This window comes from Budorcas taxicolor, chromosome 10, assembly GCF_023091745.1.
Source record: "Budorcas taxicolor isolate Tak-1 chromosome 10, Takin1.1, whole genome shotgun sequence".
NCBI lineage: Eukaryota > Metazoa > Chordata > Mammalia > Artiodactyla > Bovidae > Budorcas > Budorcas taxicolor.
In genome coordinates this window covers 77,529,014-77,549,476 of record NC_068919.1, presented here as the reverse complement: position 1 = coordinate 77,549,476, position 20,463 = coordinate 77,529,014, and the positions used below count along the sequence as shown (strand labels likewise).

Here is a 20,463-nt window from a genome sequence, read left to right as displayed (position 1 = left end):
CACTATGACCTTGGAAAAGCTGTGTAACTCTGGGTCTTATTTGTAAAGTGGGCAAAATAATAGTGTCTGTCTCAAAGGATTTTTGTGAGGGTTCAATGAGATATATTCATACAGCATATATGAATGAATGAACATGCTGTATGAATGTCAATTATTATTTTTTTTCATGGTTTTATTTGGTGGGGTGGTAGTGGTTTCTCTATCAGTTTATTCTCATTTGCTTCCATCTTCAAGGATAGAATTCCCTCTTGTTTTTTGGTGCTGTAATGGATTTATTCTTCTTGGAAAATGTCTTTTCTGTCATTTTCAAGGGCCTTGGGTACACAGTTGCCCCTGGCCTGTCATCTTGATACAGTGATACATTTCCTTCAAATCTTCTTCAGTGAGCTGTATGAGTGTCTTATTATTATCATCTGTAATGTGTACACGAAGGCATCCATTGCCATCTCTCTCCGCTCACCCAGGAGCCTGCCTGATCCAGGGCAGGACTTGCCAGCTGGTCTGGGATCCTGGATGCTGACTTTGTCTTGTGCAGGCCTGGGAGGTGATGAGTCCTCTTCTGGGCCTTCCTCAGGCTGGTTTGAGGCTGTCCTAATGAATGTAATGGGTCCTCTGCTTCCTTTGTCAAAAGGAATGTTAATTATTTTCAGCAGTCTAATTACGTGGCTAATGAGAGCCTGACTGAGATAACATTCCCTTTAATTACTCTTGCCTAAGTGCTGTTTGGAGCCATATCTGAACATGTTGCAAGGCTTGGTGCTTTCACAGTGGATGGAGCTGTCTGGGAGAAGCTGGTCCAGAGGGACCAGGGTTGCAGGGCTCAAGGCCCACAGTGGAAGCGCTTGGCTGCAGTCAGTGCCCAGCCTCGTGTATGCTGGCCTTTCCTCTGGCCATTACCTAAAGGGAAGATCAGATCAGGTCATGTATAGAGCAGACAGCAACCATCACAGCTCCTCCTGAACAACTCACTGCTCAGTCTTTCCCCAGTGCACCTGCCTTTCAGGATCCTCTTGGCCAAGCCTCTCACTCTTGGAGCACCTGCCCCCTGCCTTTTCTCCCATTCAGTACTTGGATTTTGAGTTCCTACTGTATGTCAACTTTTATCCAGGACATGAGGATGCAGAGATAAGGAACCCATGGTCCAGATGTCTTTCCAAAACCAAAAATTTGATCACACCCTTCTCCTCTTTGCCCAGGAGCAATGTCACATGTCTGTATTCTGACCCCTACCCCCTTCTAGGGTTTATCTTCTGTACCATGACCTTCCTTTGGTTTTGATGTGTTCTAAGGTGTCTTTCAATAACTGGGCCTTCGTGGGCAGATCCATGGAAGGCATCTCTCCCAAGCCCCTGGGTGGGCTTGAGTAGGCTGGAAGGGGCAGGTCATATGAGATTGTTTGTGGTAAGAATGAAGGGGCAGCTGTAGGTGGCCTGTTGCCATAGGAGAATTGAGTGCCCCGACTCCTGTCCACACATCTGCATCTCTCATGAGCGATGGGAGGGGAAGTGCTAATGATAACCTCGGTCCTCCCATTTTCCAGCTGTCATTAAACCTCTGAGCCTTCCTTGCCTCCTGAGTCAATCCACATCATGGGCTCATGGAGGGGACCCACGAGACGATCTGTGTGGCAACTGGCCAGCATGTAGAGGGTACTCAATAAATGGTTTGAATTTTTTTTTTTTTTTTTAAACACTCCAAGCAGCAGCCCCTACACTGAGAGTTACAGCTGAAGACGCAAGGGCAGCTCTCATTCACCAATGGCCAGGGCCCTCTCCTGGCCTCTTGGATAAAAGTCACTCTTCAGACAGTAGACAGTGACTCTCTTGGAACAAGGGTTCATTCTCCCCCATCTCACAATGGCAGCCTTGGTTGACAAGGTCTGAGCCTGTGGGAGAGAGGGAGGGCAGGGTGTCTGTTCAGAAAACAAAGATTTCCAAGAGCAAGGAAGTGAAGCTCGGCCTTAGGTCTGTAAGTTTGCCAGCCTTTTGGACACCCTTGGTAATTCCAACAGCAATGTCCAGTGGAACTTTCTGTGATGCTGGAAACATTCTACCTCTTCACTGTCCAGTAGGGTGGACACTTGCCACATGTAACTCTGAGCACTTGAAATGTGGCTCCGGTGACTAAAGAACTGGATTTTTAAATTCTATTCATTTTTAGTTAATTAAAGTTAAAATTTAAATAGCTATATGTAGCTATTAGACTGGCTAGTGCAGTTGTGCAGTTTTCAGAAAATTCATCTCTGAGTACTTCCTTTTCTTGGCTTGGGCCTCATCTCTAGGCTACTAGTTTTCACATGTCCCTTTTGGAGAAGATAGTTGAGTGTGCTGTTGGCAAAGGCCAGGTGAGTCAAGGGGCAATGAAAAAAATCAGTGACCAGAAGAGCAATTTGGAACCCCCAGAGCTATAGCCATCCTGCTGAGAGTCACGGACTGTGATGGGCATCTGACCTTTTTATTCCGCAGTTCTGCCCCCTTACAGTCTGCAGGGGCCAAAGCACTGGTTTTCACAGCAGCAGAGATAGGTAGGTGGTGCTCAGGTACGTGATTCTCATGCCAGCTAGGTACATTCCAGATGAGGGAAAACCACCTGTGCTGGTCAGAATTTTCTTGATCACAAGTGACAGAAAATCTAACAAACTAGCTGGAGTAAAAAGGAATATTTACTTTCTCATTAAGGTGAAACACCCGGACTAGAGAGGATTTGCTAAAGTTACTTAAATTCTTTTGACCAGAAGCAGATGGAAATTCTAGGCCATCAGTCAAAGGATTTTGTCTTCCCTTCATTGTTCAATACAACTGCCAAACAAAAGCTGAAGGTTTCACAATTTCCAGCCCCTGACTACAGAAAGAGCCTTCAGTGGGCTGGCTGTATTTACTTGGCACCTGAGCACTTTGCCCTGACCTAGTAGACCCTATAGGGATCACCAGAGGACTCTGGAGCCAGGGGATATCAGACCCCTAATTACACGAAGCTTGTTTAGCTTGTTTCTGCCTCAGACCTTTGCACTTCTGTTCCCTCTGCCTGGAATGCTTTTCCCGACACTCTTTGCAAAGCTTCTCTGCATCTTTCTGACCTATGCATGATGCTAGCTCCTTAGAGAAGCTTAAGACTCGCCCTCCAGCATCTAGTTTCTGTCCCCTACCAGGCCTTTTCCCTTATTCGTGGCCTGATATCAGACATTATAGCATGTGCTGGCTGGCTTCCTTATTGTCTGTCTCCCCACAGAGCCGCGAGCATCAAGGGGACAGGAACCTCGCCTTGTTCACAATGGGTGCGGTGCCTGGCCATCAGCGGGTGCTTGGTCAATATTTGTTGACTGCTGGAACACGACACCTCAGATGAAGAAACCAGCCTCCACAGGACTTCCTGGACCTGATCCCCTGGTTGTTTAGAAATCTCCGGGGGTGGCTTGGTTGCAGAAGGCTGTGAAAAGTAGGGCATTGGGTGTCACGCTGTTGACAACATCCAGACTTGTCCTTGCCCTGGGCTTCTTTCTGCCTCTGCTGGGGAGGTGACGAAGGGGCAGGGTCTCCATTGCTCCAAAGGTAGGGTGTGGTGGATTTACCTGTGGGACCTCCTAAGGATGTGAGCAGTAATAGGGAGAAACCAGAGAGATGAATTCCTGCTCAGTGTGCGGGGGAGGCTGTGAGGCCATTGTCGTCTCTTCCTGTCCAGCTGACAGCAGGCACCTTGCTGGGGTCCCATGATGAGGACCCCAGGGCCCTTAGCAGCTGCCCGGTGGGATCTGCAGAGGGGATTATTGGCGGAGGGGAGGGGAGGCAGCTCTGTACAGTAACACACACCTCACTCTGGGACGGCAGCCAGGCAGCTAATTAGAGAGCCCAGCAGCTGTCCAGCCTTTCAGGCAGTGAGCAGCAGCCACCCAGTGCCAGGGGGCGGGATGGGAGGGAAGGCAAGGAGCGCAGGGTCAGAGACCACTCTCTAAGGTGCAGGGGGATGTGGGCAGGCTGTCAGGGTTGGTTCTGGGAGCAGGAGGGGAGGGGGGACTCAGGGAAAGTGGGCTGAAGAGTTGGGAGGAGGAAGGAAGAAAAAAGATTATCAGGACAGGGTGGTCTGCAGGTGAGACAGAAGATGGGGCGGGGGGTGGGGGTTGGTGGTGAGATGTCCAGCAGGCAGGCAGGGAAACCCAAATTCCAAGCCCAGGGTGAGGGGAATGGAGTGGAAGGACATGGCCAGGCAGAGTGGGGAACCCATCCCCTATCTCCACCCTTTCTTCCGCATGCCAGTCAGGCCCCAGGGCCTGGGGCTCCTTGCTCCCCAGAGGGAGCTGACCATACTCAGCCTCCCCACCCCACCCTGGGGGACTTTGAAGTTCCTATTGCGTTTGCAGCTGAGCGTTCACTCCTTGGTTTGAGAAGTTGCCAAATCCACTTGTGTTCAGGGTTGGTCTTACTACAGGACAAGTAAAAGCAGTTGTTCTGGGTCGAAAGGGAAGAACTGAGGAGGATATGCATAACCAGAGCAAACCCCACTGGGTCTCTGGGGCATCTTCTCTTTACTTCATGGGCACCTGAGTGGAGGAATCTGTGGAAGAGAATAGGAAAGAAAAAGGCATAGTGTTTGCTTGCCGTTTCCTGGTTTCAGTCTTAGGTTCTGAGCCATGGAGAAGGGTTGGCGGGGGGACGGTAGATTGGATTTTGAGGTTCTAGTCGGAGAAGCAGAGATTCAATCCTGCAAGCCCAGCTTACCCTAAATAGTTACAGGGGAGGAGAGAGAGCATTGCGGTGGGAATTTCCTGCCAGCAGCTGCTGGTTAAACCTCTTTGGGAGATGAATCCTACGTATATGAAAACTGGATGCGCCTTTTGAGAGTGCCAGCACATTGTAGAAATAACAGAATAAGCGTTGGTATTCTCTGACTTGAACCTGAGCTTGGCCTCTTGCCCACTTGAGAGCCTGCAGTATCTCCCAGGATGCCTAGGATGCTCTGTTCCAGCCCCATCTCTCCTCTCATGCCTTCTGTATCATCCAGACCCCAGGCACTCACCTCATCTCTCCTCACCTTAGGCTGGGTGATGGCTTTTGTAGGCAGGAGAAAGGATAGCAAGTACCCTTTTTTCTTTCCTCTGCAGAGACAGCCCTGGCCATTGTAAACCAATATTTACGTGCTTTGTGGGAAAGAACCTTTCGGCTTTAAAATTAGAGAACATACGGGGCTTCTCTGGTGGCTCAGATGGCAAAGAATCTGCTTGCAATGCAGGAGACCTGGGTTCAATCCCTGGGTTGGAAAGATCCCCTGGAGAAGGGAATGGCTACCCGCTCCAGTATTCTTGCCTGGAGAATGCCATGGACAGAGCCTGGTGGGCTACATACAGTCCATGGGGTTGCAAAGAGTCAGACAATGACTGAGTGACTTAACACTTTCAGGCATCATTATGTTTGATTAGTAACACTGGATGTTACAATCACCCAATAATTAGGCTGGAGCCTTCTCTACCTTGCCTCCATCCAACAGAAGTCCCATGGTTTCAAGGGATTCACCATATGAAGGGGGAAACAGACACTGAATCATTTTAAGATGGGACCATATGTTTCAATGCAAGGATGTTCAATGCCCTGTAGGAACATCGGTGATAGAATAACTGGGGGGCTGTGGGAGGATGTTGTCACAAAAGAATGAAGAGAGGCAGTATCTCAAAGGAGGCTTGGGTGTGATGGGCTGCGGAGGAGGCAGTTAGAGAGAGCTTGAACTTGAACGTGGTCTCTACTCCTTCAAGCTTCTGGGGCATCTGGTTGGGTTGAAGGAGAAGCTAGACGGACAGACTCAGCTGTATGTTTTCAAGTAAGCGGCTTATGGAACAGACTAAGTAGATTACACTCAGTGAAGGACAATCATGTGCGGACATGGGCCTTGAGAATGAGACTGGGATGGGAAGCAACTGGAAGGAATGCCATGTGGAGAGAGGGGTGACTCTGGAGCCCCAGGACCAGGGTTTGAATCAAGCGTGTGGATTTGGCCTAATCGCTCAATGTCCTGAAACTCAGTGTTTTCATCTTTAAAACGCAGCAGGGTTGGGGACAGGGTGGGAGGTAGACTAGTTCCTGCCTTCCCTGCAGGAGTTTGGGGAGAATCATGAGAGATGATATACTGGAAAAAGTGTAAGTTCTACCCCCATGTTAGTTGTCTAAGGGCTCTCCGCCCGTTCCTCTCTTCCAGAAACTTCTGGTTCAGGTCACGCTGTCCACAACGGAGCATGCCCTCTATACCCTGGGACCCAGTCGAAGGGGCCAGGGAGTGTCGGAGGAGTCTGGGGACAGCTGGTGCACTTGCAGGCAGAGGTGGGACCCCATTATATCCTTGTCCAGCACCCCACCTGCCCCTGGTTCCCTAGAGGGAGAGCCTGCAGATGAGGAAGGAGGGGGGCTCCAACCTGAGGAGCGGCCCCAGAGGGACCCTGTTTTGACTGCTGCACTCCATCTGCTGGGGCAGCCCCGCAGCCAGTGAGAGGCTCCCAGGGCTGACTGCAGGCAGGCTGTGCTGCCAGGATGTGGGCTTTGGTTTCTGTTTCTGTTTGGGTTTGACTTGTGCTATTAAGGAGGCCTGCTTAGGGCCCAGAGAAGGGGAAGTGCCCGTGAAGGGGAATCAAACTCCCCAGGCATTGGGCCATGGTGATGCTGGGGGTGGAGGGCGTGCTGGACATGCCAATGACAGGTACGTGCCAGGGTGACCCCTGCCCACAGTCTGGCAGGCTGGGAGAAGGGAGGGGGCCCCTCCTGTTTGTGCAGGAGATGGGGAGGGGCTGAGGCCAGGAGAGCATAGCAACCCACAACCCCTCACCCCCTGTCCTTCATCCTCCAGTTCTCTCAGTGAGAGGCTCCGGGGAGAGATCCGGGGGTGCACACCTTTCCTACTCCTAATTACATGCGCACACAATGAATTTCAGTTTCCCAAGCCCTGCCCTTTTACTTCTCTTGGCTCCCCTCCCTGCTGCCTTGCAGGTTGTCAGCTTTGGAAGCAAAGGCCTGTCACCCCTGCTCAGAGAACCTGGGGGTAGAGGGAAGGAGGAGGGCGGCAGCTCAGGCGGCACCTCTGTGGCTCACCCTGCTTGATGTCCACTGGGTATGGGGACAGCTCCGCCCGGTCACGCACTGTTCTCAGTTTCTGAGCAGCTGGTCCCTCCTTCTGTAGACTGGGCTGGATCTGTGCTCTGTCCTTGGGCTCGTGCAGAAAGGCCAGTGTCCCAGGGATTTTCAGTGGCAGCTTCAGCACCTACATATTAAAACAAAAATGTTGTTGTTCAGTTGCTCAGTCGTGTCCAACTCTTTGTGACCCCATGGACTGCAGCACACCAGGCTTCCCTGTCCTTGACTATCTCCCAGAGTTTGTTCAAGCTCATGTCCATTGAGTTGATGATGCCATCCAACCATCTCATCCTCTGTCGTCCCCTGCTCCTCCTGCCCTCACTCTTTCCCAGCATCAGGGTCTTTTCCAATGAGTCAGCTCTTGGCATCACACAGCCAAAGTACTGGAGCTTCAGCTTCAGCATCAGTCCTTCCAATGAATATTTAGGGTTGATTTCCTTTAGGAAACAAAAATAAATGTTGAAATCTCTACCAAATGGTCAAGTCTTAGGGCTATATGAAAAATATGTATGTGGCAAGGGATGTTATAAAGTCAGATTTACATCAGCTTGTAGTCAGTTACTGATGTTAATGGGAACAGTCTGACAATAATAAAAAAGTAACAGAATGAATTAAATTTGAGTAAGTGGGGTTGCAGGGAGAGGGCTTTAGCGCACATTGTGTTGGTGTGCTTGTTTTTCCAGGTGTAATTGTGCTTGGCTCCCCAAATGCTAAAAACAAATGTCCTATGTTGTCTGTCTTCTGTGAGGTTCTTGACTGCCCTTGAGAACAGATGTACCCACTACAGGGTGAAGGTGAGAGTGTAATTTGAAGCTAAATTGAGAAGGGAACTGGATTCTAAAATTATATCCCCGATCAGATTTACAAGTGTGCACACATTCACTCATGGCGCAAGAAGCGCTGAGTCCTACCCTCCGTGGGAGTCGCCTGGGATCCTTGCCGGGTTCTCATCACTGGATTAACCAGACCTGGGCGAGCAGGATGGCCGGGAGGAGGTGGCCAGCTCCAGGAGAGGGCCCCGTGGCCTGGGCATGATGCGTGTCTGGTGCTGAGCCAGTGCCTGGAGTTGTCATGTTTGCCTTGAGGTCGCCTCTCTGACTGGCCTGGTAGCTCAGATCTGGAGCAGTTTAAGCTGATGAACTCCTCCTCTTTAATTCCAGGGATAAATGGAAGCCACCCTCCCAGTAGCCAAGGATCAGCTGAGCCCTGGGGCTAATGCTTGCTCACACTGTTGAGAATGGCACTGCGGCCCAGCCAGGCACCGGGACAAAGGTTAACCCGGGACACTCGTGGCCAGTGACCCTGATGTCTGTTCAGAGCCGCGCACTCAAGGGTGTGATAAGTGAGTATGTTACTGGCTCCGGGGAATCACTAGCCCTTCCTGCCTCAGCAGCAAGAGCACACGTCTGGAGATTCCACTTCTGAGCCTGCTTCCCATCCGAGGGCCTGTCACAGGGTTATGGTTTTGGAATGAGAGGGGGTTTTCCAGCAGTTTCAGGCCGTATCACATGCTCGAGTCATCTTACAGCTACGTGGCTTCTAAGACTCAGGCCAGAGCCAGCTGAACTAAGTGATGGGAGACACCCAGCCCTAAGGAGACTTCTTAGGCAACTCCTCCAATTCTCGTTCTCATCTGTAGGCTCATGGACGCATTGGGCCCTGGGCTTCACCGCTGTGCAGTGGGAACTGGATCTTACCTAGGTTTCCAGATTCTGCGCAGAAGCCATGAGTGGATTATGTGGCTTGGGTAGGGCATCCAGGGGACTGGATGGGGAGGGATTTCTTGGCTGCCACAAATGTCGTCAAGAGGAGCAAATCCTCCACCCTTCACAGTGTTTCAGCCACATCTCCTCCTCAGTCCAGAGGAGCAGCCTCTAGGGTGAGGGCCCTCTGGCTGTGGAGTCTCCTCTGTCCTCACGCAGCCTTTCTTTCCAGCCTCAGCCTCTGGCTTTTCCTTGATGACACTTTTAAAAATGACAGTCGGGGCTGCTTTACCCAGAGGCTGTCCAGCCTAAAGGCTCATCTGTCTGAATAGGGCAGTCAGTCCCACTGAGGGATTCGGGGCCAGCAGGTTGAGAGCCCCCCAAGAAGGCAGGGCAGGGAGGGCCAGTGCTTTTGCACTCCCGACTGGATAGGCTTCCAGGAGGTGTTGGACTGGTCCATGGGAGCCCGGAGCCCTTAGATTCCACTTAGGAGAGAGGACAAGGGCAACTGGGCACTTCTCGGCCTTAGGTAACTCTTGACTCCACTGCTAGTTGATAGCGTAACACTCAAGGCTAGAATTTACTTTTCAGTCAGCTGAGGCTTACAAAATCAGTTTGTGACTGGACAGGCTTTCAGGAAGGGTGTTACTGTGTTGATTTATAGCCGAGGTGGTGTGAGCAAACCTGGACCATGGGAGGGGGTTTGGGGCAGATGGATGGTCATGGAGGCCACTATGGGAAACGCGGCCACTCAGACAGAGACCTATTCCCTGCATTACACAGAATTCCCCAGAACAACCTAAATCATCAGTCTTAAAACAGCTGTGCCCTGGACTTCCCTGGAAGTCCAGTAGTTAAGACTCCGTGCTTCCATTACAGGAGCATGAGTTCGATCCCTGGTTGGGGAACTAAGATCCCACGTGCCGTGCGGAGTGGCCAAAAAGAAAAAACAAAATGGTTGTACCCTTTCGTCCAGTGATCCCGCTTCTGGAATTGTTGAGGACTCTTTCATTAGGAAATAGTCCCAGCAAAGACGAGGGCTGAATTTTCCTGGTACAGGCATAGAAGAGATGTTTCTTGTGGTGTCACTGTCAGAGTGGATATGGAAAAGAGTTGTTCTTCCTGTGTTGAACATCTAGCTTGAGTAAATTATAGTTTCCCACTTGGAATATTATGCAGCCATTATAATGAGGAGGACATGGGAAATATAGCAACTTGAAAAAATGATTATGATGTCTTGAGTGAAGTGTCAGGTTACAGGATAAGTACATTACGGTAACTTGTAAAATAAACACACGAGAAAAGACTGCAGACAGGAAATGATAGTGGCTGCTAGTTGCTAGGATTATGAATGCCTTTTCTTTCTATGATGCATGAATTTGTTTCTTTTAAAATGAAATTAAATCTGGACGCATACACACCATACCTTTAAAAGTGATTTTCTCTAAGATATAGGAAGATGGGGGACTTCTGCTTTCTACATCATTCCTTTCTGTCATGTTTAAATTTCAACTGTGAGCACATGTCATTTTTGTAATTGGGAAAATGACTTTAAAATGCTAGAAATAAAAAAATTTAAAGGCTATATTTCCCAAGAAAGAGTTGAAGAGAAAGGCTGAGCTGGTTAACATTTTATACCTGCTCCTATCAGTTTAAGGACCTGAACCTGTTTGGGCCCATTCACTCATCATCAACTCATTCATTCACAGATAAAACCAGTGGATCTCACTGCCGGGCACTGTTCTAGGCACTGGTTACCCAGGAAAGAACAAAGCAGAGCCCCGCCCTCGTGGAACTTTCATTCTAATTGGGAGAGACAGACAGTGCACAAGTAGCAAAATAGCAGAAACTGAAAGTGCTGTGACTAAAATGGCACGCTGTGAGTGATGGGAAGGCTGCTTTGCATCAGAGATCAGAGAATCCTCCGAGGGGTAATGGATGAGCTGAGATCTGAATGACAACAGAGAGGCAGCCTCAGGAGGTGTGGGAAGGGGGGTCCTGCAGCCTGCAGGCACCACCCACAGTCTGTCCATTGCTGCCTGAGCCCCGGTGAGCCTCTCTGCCAACCTGACTTTATGCCCCAGGCCCACTTGCCCCCCCCGCACCTGCCAGCTGGGATTTGCTTAGCAGCCGAAGCCTTCTGAATCCTCCCCTGCTGGCCACCCTGCGTGGATCGGTTGCTTCTGATACTCTGGCTGCTGCTGCTCCAGGCACAAGGCTTCTCTGGGCAGCCTCCACTGCTCTTGGCTGGCACTGCCATGGCAGGGCTGGGGCATCTAAGATTCCCGGCAGCGCTAGGGCAGGCTGGCAGTCAGGGAAGCTCTGGGTAATATATGTCCTGGTGAGAGGTCTTTGAATGGCACGTGCTGCTGCGATGGTCCTGGGAGGGTCACCCAGGAGGACCTTCACATGGTTCCTGCCAGAACGCAGCTTCAGAATAGAACCTGGCCTCTCAGGATCGGCTGAGAGCCTTCAGCAGCTCTGACACCAGACCTGAGTTTCACTGATGATCTATCTAGAAGCTCCTGTCCTTCTTGCTTTCCTGTTGTCTCTCCATATACCATCTCAGCCTGCCACAAGCAGAAACTCAGAAAATGTAGTGCCTTAGAGGAGCCTCCAGTCAGGCTTAAGGGCCGTGAGGCGCGCTGATCAGGAGGGAAGACTCTGGAGCTGGGTTTCAGTCCCAGCGGACAGCTACCTTGTACAGCTGTAAGAACTTGGGCTAATTCTGCAGCCTTTCTCTGCCTCAAGTTCCCCATCTGTGAAATGGGTTTGAAGATTATCTGCGTTAACACATGGAAAGTACTGTGAAGAGTGCCTGATTATTATTGTGACTTGGGAAGTGGCAGGCGGACCATCCCTGGGAGCCTTCCTGAGGGACACCCACAGCAAGAGAGGGTAGAACTGTACGGCGTTCTGGCCAGCCAGTGACCACAGGTATTTCCCCCCACTTGCTTCCCTTCTGGCCCCGAAGGCCCTCCCCCCAACGGTTTTCCTCTCCTTCAACCTGATGACCACAGGGGAAGCTCAGGACTGTTTGAGAACTTGCATCTGGCACCCAGCTGTCAGGGCACCCACTCACCCTTCATTGACTCCACTCCCCTACCAGGAGACTAGACTCAGGGTCACTCAAGCCATGCCCCAAATCCCTTGCCCTCAGGGGCCCCTGGAAGGCTTGTGCATCTCCCCAGAGCAGTGGTATTAATTACCTTGTTGCCTGGGGATGGGGAGTGAAATTTGGGGAGTAAATGAAGTGAAAGAAGAAGGCCTGCCTAGCCTGTCTGCATGGAAGGGGAATCCCAGTTTTCTAGCAAGATGCTCCTCTGGACGAAAACTCCCAGAGTCGTCCTGTTGTAGCACCTTAGCTTCCGGGAACAAGAAGGGAGTTTGGGGCAAAACCAAGAGCAGTCACCCCATCTGGTTTTGCCTCCAGCCCATCTTGGACTTGAATGGTCTTCTCTTCACTTGTCTCAACTACTCACTCTGCTCTCTGCCAGCTAAGGAACAGCTCAGCAGGTTCTGAGAATAGCAGGTGAGATTCTCCTAGGGAGCCAGGCTCAGAAAGCCAGCCGTCCCCCCTCCCCCACCTGTTTCCTGGGAGGGGCAGCGCCCTGTCCTTAGGAAACTCTTGGGCTCTGGTCCTTTGCGGGAACTCCTTGTGCCCAGATTCTTTCATCATACACGAGGGCTCTTGTACTTGTGTGCCGTTCCCCTGAATCCTGCTTGTGAAACCATCCACTGCTCTCCAGATAGTTTTCTCTGCCCTCAGTCTTGCCCACGCTTGCCTGTCTACTCTGCCCCGAGTTTTCTTTGCCGGGCTGCCCCATCTTTGTGTCACGGTCCTCAGGCTGGCTATGTTTGTCAGCAGGAGAAAGAAGCAACATCTCGTGAACTGCTGGTTCGTCTTGATGCCGCTGTGACTGGGGCTCTGATCCCCGGGGCAGAACAGGAGGTACTGGAAGGGCCTGGGGCAAAGGGTTCAGGTGGAGGGAGGCCAGGCAGGGATGAGGGGCTGTTGGGCCTAGCAGAGGGAGGGGGAGCCTGCGTTAGCTCAAAGTTTAAGCATAGCTCCGGTGATGATTAGAAATGGGTTTGGGGAGTGGAGTTCTGAAAATCCTCCCCGGCCACTGGCCGCCTCTAATTTTAGCACCTGTCCCATCACAGTGTGAGCTGCCATCCCGGCTGACGACACTGTCTCACATCCCTGTCCTGGTCCTCACCCCTGCCTTCTGGCCCCGGCCAGGACTTCCAGCTTTCCCCATTCATCTTCCGTGGACCAGTCTTGGCACAACCTCTCAGACGCGGCCTGACCTCACCTAGGTATGCGTTCCCGCCACCCCTCCCCCTGCCCCCAACCTACCTGTGTTCTTCCAGGCACGGAAGATTCTAAAAATGGAATCCAGGTCTTGGGCTCGCCCTGTTCTCTCTCCACCACCATCCTCTTACCCTTTGACAGCTACTCCTTTAATCTTGCTTCTGCTCCCTAGGGTTTGGGGGGTCCATCTCTTCTGCATCACCTGCTCCAGGGTGAGGGTGGGGGCTGGAGCCTCTGACGTGTAACTGGCCCGGAAGCCATTCTTGGCTGCCACAAAAGATGAGACCAAGAGGCAACGACAGCAGGGTCTTAAAATCATCATCAAGATGGGGACTGAGCTGAGTCATGTCTCCACCAGTTACATGAGGCTGATGAAGGACACATCTGAAGAAGCCCCTTCCTTGGGGTCCTGTGGGACAGAGGGGCCAGGTGGAGAGACCTGAGTTCAGGGGACCCTGAGTCAGGCGGGAGGCAGAGTGGTCTCCAGGCCACCTCCGTCCACCCACTTCAGACGACGGACCCCTCCTCACTCCTCAGTGAGTTTCACTGGAGTCCTGCTCTGTTCTGGGCAGAGGTTAGGACCTGTTGGGAGTTCAGGATAAAACGAGAGCTTGAGGAACTGTGCAGGAATGCTGGCCTTTTCACTCACACTTCTTTTAAAGCCTGGCCCTCACAGGGCTGGTTCTGGGACCGCTCCCCTTCCATCAAACCTCCTCAGCCACACAGGCGCTTCCAGCTCCTTTGACCCCCCTCAGCTGAGTTTCTGTCCTCCTGTGGGCTGTGGGATGATTTTTATTTGCACGAGTAGCTTGGCTGCCTGGGTTGGGGCTCTGGGTGGAGGCAAAGACCTGACTTGCTTGGCATGGAAGGCTGCCCGGCTGCTAGCAAGGACAAGGGCAGAAAGACCCTGCCACAGGTGGGAGGGAGAAGCTGACCAGAAGCCTGGCTCTGTGCCAGAAATGAAAGCCACCTTTTTTTGAGCATTTGCTATACCTTAATAGTAGACTTCTGTTAGCTCATCCATTGGCCCTGTAACCCTTGGAGCAAGTTACTCATTATTCTCACGTATAAGGAAACGGGCTTCCCAGGTGGCTCAGTGGTAAAGAATCTATCTGCCAATGCAAGAGATGCAAGTTCAATCCCTGGGTCAGGAAGATCCCCTGGAGACGGGAATGGCTACCCACTCCAGTATTCTTGCCTGGAGGGTTCCATGAACAGAGGAACCTGAAAGCTACAGTCCATGGGGTCCAAAGAGTCGGACACAACTGAGTGACTAACACACACTGCATGCTTTTGCAAAATCAAAATTGTACTAAGTATTCTGTTTTGAATTCTGCCTGTTTTCTCTTAATATTGTATTAAACAAACATTCATCAAGCGGCTACTAGTGCTGGCCTGCAAACAAATTGTGGCAAAGCTGAGTGCTAGCTATCATCACAGAAGCAAACAGGGTGCAGAGGTAGGCAGGGCAGTGGACAGCTCCAGAGCTGCAAGGGTTTAGGAAAATATTCACAGAGGAGGACGTGGATCTTGAAGAAGGATTATGACTTCTCGGGCCATGGGTTGGGTGGGTGGCGGGGATGGGGGGTGACCTGTGCAGCAGCAGCAGTTGGGAAGGGCACCCCAGGTAACAAAATCAGCAACGGAGAGATCAGGCGGAGAGGCTCCAAAGCAGAAGTGTGTCATAGGGGCTTTGCCAGTCATGCCTAGGAGCTGAGCCTTACTCTGCAGATATTGAAGATCCACTAATGGGCTTTAAGTGGAGAGAAACGCTGGGTTTGTATTTTAGAAAGACTTGTTTTTATACACTGTTTCACAGTGTGCTGGGTGAATTGAAAGGAGTGAGGCAAGGCTGGGAGACTAAGAGACTACTGGAGTCATCCAGGTGAGAGATGATGAGGCTTGAACTAGAGCAGGAATGAGAAAGAGGAAAGAAGAGGAGGAGATGGATTTCAAAGATATTTAAGAGGTAGAATGGATAGGAGTTAATGGCTGACTTGGTGGCTTTGCCATGTGACTTGCTTGGACCAGTAAGATGTTAGGGGGCGTGACTTAACCATTTAACCAGTATTGAGAAACACTGGTGCAGTTGGGTTGCTTGCTCTTGGGCCTCTGCCCTTGCCATGAGAAGAACTTGCTGAGGCTAGTCCACTGGGCCCAGGGAAGGGGCGAGAGGCAAGCGGAGCAGAGCCATCCCGGCCAAGCATAGGACAGACAGAGCCCTCAGATGACTCACAGTCTCGTGACTGAGGCCAGCCAAGATCTGCCAATCCACAGGCATGTGAGTTGTAATAATAAATGAGAGTTTATTTAAGCCACCGAGTTTGGGGATGATTTGTTATGTAGCACTTGCTAAGTGATAAAAATGTCTTCATTCTTGAATTAAGTGTTTACTGTGTTTGAGGCACTATTCTTGGCATCTGGGGATGCAGTGCTGAATCAGACAAAGCCCTTGATTTCAGGGAGTTCAGGATAAAGGGGCAATGCGGCAGAAGAAGCAAGAAGGACCTCTGTCTGCTAACCGGGTGTGTGGTGGTACCATTAATCAAGATGCGGGGGGGGGGTCATAGGAGGAAAACAGACTTTTGGAGAGAAGATAATGAGTCTGATTAAGGAAAGGAATATGAGGTGCCCATAGGACACTTGGGTGTTCAAGAAGGAATAGGATAAATAGGTATAGCACACAGGAAAGATGTCTGGCTGGAGATTGAAAATTATCAACATAGTAAAACAAAATCATCTGTACCAAAGAGAGACAAAGTACTTGCTGTGGATATTCAGAGGAGGAAGAAAGGATTTGTGGCTGGGAGGATGCAAAAGATTTTGTACCAGAGGTAACCTATAAGCTGGGTTTGTACTTGTGGGGGCAAGAAGACAAACACACATAAAACAATAAACCAGATGGTGGTAAGACAGGGAGAGCTGGAAATGTGAGAATTAGGCTGAGAAAGTAGATTGGAGTGAGATCGTGGAGAGTCTTGAATGCCAGGCCCCCTGCATTGGGAGCACGGAAACTTAGCCACTGGACCACCAGGGAAGTCCCTACAGATGTCATCTTGTTAACCTCTGTCCCCTCTACTGCTTCGGAGAGAGGATTGCCAGAGGTGTCAGCCAAGTCTGCTGGCAGCTGGCAGAGCTGTGGTTCATGTTCTCGTGCTTTATCTTCCCATTCTCAGTTTAACCATGAACTCTCTCATCACACCCTCCATATAAACTACATGTCATTTAGAGATGCCTGTTCAGGGGAGGTCTGTGCCAAGGCTTCAGGACAGAGGACTGGGAGGTAGTTGCTGCCCTCGAGGAGTACACAGGCTGGTGAGATCAAGAGGGCATGTGCCTCAAAATAGTAAATTGGGGTGGCATTGAATAAAGGACCAAATGAGTGGTCCACAGTCACCAGTGCCAGGCCAGGGACGGGCCAGGCCAGTCTGGAGAAATGTGATGGGGCCTTGAAGATCAGTGGGGTTTCAAAGAGAGGAACGGAAGGGAATAAGAAGTAGAAGGGAGGACTCTCTCCTCTATCAGCCCACTGGTTTCCTTTCAACAAACTAAACATCAAAACCCCACTTAACAGAGCCCTTAAAGACAAATGAGACCACAACAAGCCACTACTTCACATCCATTAGAACAGCCATCATCACCAAACCAGAAAATAGCAGTGCTGGCAGGGATATGGAGAAATTGGAACTCTTGTGCATTGCTGGTGGGAATATAATATAGTACAGCTGTTGTAGAAAACAGAAAATGAAAATAAAATTGCCATATGATCCAGCAAGTTTACTTCTGGGTGTGTACCCAAAAGAATTGAAAGCAGAGACTGGAATACATATTTGTACACCCATGTTCAGAGCAGCGGGCTTCCCTGGTGGCTCAGCCTGCAAGGCCGGAGATCTGGGTTCTACCTCTGAGTTGGAAAGATCTCCTCGGGGAGGGCTCCCACTCCAGGATTCTTGTCTGGAGGATCTCATGGACAGAGGAGCCTGGCAGCTTGCAATCCATGGGGCTGCAAAGAGCCGGACATGACTGAGTGACTGAGCACACTCTAGAGCAGCAGTATTCACAGTAACCAAAAACACCCATTCATGGATGAATTGATGAAAAAAAATACGATATATCTAGATAGATCAGCATCGAATATTATTTAGCCTTAAAAAGGAAAGGAAATTCTGACGCATGTCGCAGCATGGATGAACCATGAAAAAGATGATATTATGCTCGGTGAAATAAGCCAGTCACAATAGGACAAATTCTGTATGATTCCATTTAAATTATAAGATACCTACGGAACTCAAATTCATAAAGACAAAGTGGTTCCATGGACTGGGGAGGGGATGGAAGTCAGCGTTGAATGAGTGTGCAGTTTCAGTTTGGAATGGGGGAAATGTTTTGGAGATGACTGGTCGTGATGGTAGCACGAGAGGGAACTTAATTCCACTCAGTGTACACTTAACGCAAGGGAAAGTGGTAACTTTTACATGTTCACATACACACCCGACGTTACTGGCTCCTTAGGTCTCAGAAACGTGAGTGATGTGGAGATGTTTGAGAAGTGAAGGAAGAGATGGGAACCCCAGGGGCAAAAGATCAGCAAGCAGCTTGAAATGGGGGGGCGGATTCTGGGCCAGGATAGCCGCCACGGATAAATCCTAAGAAGTTATGATGGGGAGTGTGCTAGCCACCTCCCTCGAAGCCGTGCTTGAGTAGAGTTGGCTCAGAGGCAGCCAGCCGGGGCTGTTCGTATTCTTCTATTTCTCCCGCCTCCCTGGCTCAGGTAAGGAATATGAACGGAAGGAAGGAACAAGGGACAGGCTTAGGAATACGATGGCTGACTAAAGAGAAAGGCAGGAGCGGGCTTGAAGTCCCCTCTGGCTGGCCACGGCAGACCTTGGGCCGGGCGGTGGCAGCCCCTCCGCGCCGCCCTCACCTGTGTGTCCTTTGGTCCCCAGCGGCCAGCCGGCGCCATGGCTTCCGCCGAGCCCCTGACGGCGCTGTCCCGCTGGTACCTGTACGCCATCCACGGCTACTTCTGCGAGGTGATGTTCACGGCGGCCTGGGAGTTCGTGGTGAACTTTAACTGGAAGTTCCCGGGGGTCACGAGCGTGTGGGCGCTCTTCATCTACGGCACGTCCATCCTCATCGTGGAGCGCATGTACCTGCGCCTGCGCGGCCGCTGCCCGCTGCTGCTGCGCGGCCTCATCTACACGCTCTGGACCTACGTGTGGGAGTTCACCACCGGCTTCATCCTGCGCCAGTTCGACGCCTGCCCCTGGGACTACTCCCAGTTCGACTTCGACTTCATGGGCCTCATCACCCTGGAGTACGCCGTGCCCTGGTTCTGCGGGGCCCTCATCGTGGAGCAGTTCATCATCCGCAACACCCTCCGCCTCCGCTTCGACAAGGATGCCGAGCCCGGGGAGCCCAGCGATGCCCTGGCCCTGGCCAATGGCCACGTCAAGACTGACTGAGTTGGTGGGGGCGGGGAGCTGCCGGGTTGGGACCCCCCCCCCCCCCGGGGGCGCTCATGGACCCTGTGGACAAGGGTACCAAGCTGGTGGGGTTGCCCCCTCTGTACCGCACAAGCCCCGCCCGATGGGGGAGCACACGGAGCAGCCCCGGACCCTCCGCCGTGGGCGGGGTTGGAGGCATGGCCAGGTGTTGGGGGCGGCAAAGGCACGTGGGGTAGAGTGCGTGGATCTCAGCCTAGCTCAGGGGCTGGAGGCGGGAGGCCTGCGGTTACGCAGCGACTGGACTTATGTGGGTGACTTTGGAGGCAGCAGGCCCTGTCCCGGCTAAGGTACTCTGAGAAGGGGGCAGAAGGTGGGAGGCAGGGCCTGCAGGGGCTGTTGGCGGCTGCAGCCGCCGCTGCCTCCCTCCCTCTCACCTGGTTTAGTTGGGCTTGGGCTGGTTCCATTAGGCAATATTCAGGTGCTTGCTTGCAACCAATACCTCCCCCCAAGGCCTGTTGAGCTGCAGCCTAAGAAGAGCCTGGGCAGCTAGGCGGCTGCTGGGCAGGAATGCTGGTCTGCAAGGGCTGGGAGGCCTTCCCTTGGTTCCTCTCCCCTCCCCCAGGGCTCCAAGCTGCTCCCTTGGCCTTCTGGGGCTCCCCCCTGGTGCTGGATTCCCACCAACCTTGGGCTTTGGGAGGTTTCAATCCCTGTGTGTTCGGTGGCGTTTCCCCTTTTTACCACTAACAGCCCCCTGTATCCATGTCAACCACCCCACCTGTCCCCACCCCCATCTCCCTAGCCAACACAACAGCTGCCAGAGATAGAGCCCTGAGCAGATCCATTCCACCCTCTTGCAGCTTTCCCTCCCCTATTGCCACTGGCCTGATCCTTGGGAAGTTCCTTGTTATGGTTCCCCGCCCCCTTATCTGGGGGACAGTGGCAGGGCCCCTGGTGCTCACCTCCCTGCAGTGGCTAAAAACCGAATGATACCCCCAACGCACAGTCAGGCTAAGATGTGCCCCACGGATCCACAATGGGGACGGAGAGACAAGTCAGTTGAAGGGGGAGGTGGGCAGTAAAGGCACCTGGCTGGTTTACTTTCAAACCAGCTAGGAAGAGTCCAGCTTTCCAGAGGGTGGAGGAGCAGGTATCCAGCGCTGAAGAGTCATGGAGACTGAGGGAGGAAAAGGGGGCTTTTCAGCTTTGGCAATGGCAACCCACTCCAGTATCCTTGCCTGGAGAATTCCATGGACAGATGAACCTGGCAGGCTATAGTTCGTGGGGTTGCAAAGAGTCGGACACGACTGATCGACTAACACTTTGGCTTTGGGAGGGTGCTCAAAGCATCCATAGTGGGAATGAGTTGGTCCTGGTTCTGCCATAGCCCCAGCCCTGCAGTGAAACCGCCTCATATCTAACGTCTCCTTCCCCCTCCAAGCTTGCTCCTTAAGCAGGATTAAGCCTGCCATGCTCACGGGCATTGTCATCTCAGTTGCCCCACCTTCCCCACTGACTGGTCCATTGCTGGCAGTGGACAGTGAGATCCTAACTCCAGCCCACTTCCAGCTCTGCCGCCTCCCCCAGGGGAGGGCTCCATCGAAAGCAGCCTATCCCGCAGCAGGCCGTCTCTTCTTGACCACTCTAGGACTCTTAGGTAGAAATTAGCCTTTCCCTTTTTATAGAACATTAAAAGTGGTAACACCACCTGTGGAGAGGTTTCTCTTCTTGCTGTACTACTCCAGGTATGCTGTGCAGATAGTACCAGCCAGGGCGCAAGCTGGGGTGGAGGTGCTGGGGGTGGGCAGAGTGGTGTCCTGGACTGGGAGAAAGGCTGGGAGGCTCTGCCTTTGGCAGGGTTGTGTTCTGCAGTGACCCTGTCCAGGACAGGATAA

General features: G+C 51.8%; 1 protein-coding gene across 3 annotated transcripts; it reads left to right on the top strand.

The window, feature by feature from the left end:
- Positions 1-8,359: 8,359 nt before the first annotated feature.
- TMEM229B (transmembrane protein 229B) lies at positions 8,360-18,881 on the top strand. Of its 3 annotated transcripts, none has more exons than XM_052647163.1 (5): positions 11,699-11,746; positions 12,243-12,341; positions 12,678-12,761; positions 12,974-13,129; positions 18,071-18,881. In XM_052647163.1, exon 5 carries the CDS (start codon positions 18,086-18,088, stop codon positions 18,587-18,589), a length of 504 nt encoding a protein of 167 aa, XP_052503123.1. In that variant the 5' UTR covers positions 11,699-11,746; positions 12,243-12,341; positions 12,678-12,761; positions 12,974-13,129; positions 18,071-18,085; the 3' UTR covers positions 18,590-18,881. The 3 variants fall into 3 exon arrangements, with proteins under 3 accessions (XP_052503124.1, XP_052503123.1, XP_052503122.1); XM_052647162.1 differs by having other exon boundaries at positions 12,957-13,129; XM_052647164.1 differs by lacking the exons at positions 11,699-11,746; positions 12,243-12,341; positions 12,678-12,761; positions 12,974-13,129 and adding an exon at positions 8,360-8,448.
- The last annotated feature ends 1,582 nt before the right edge of the window (positions 18,882-20,463 follow it).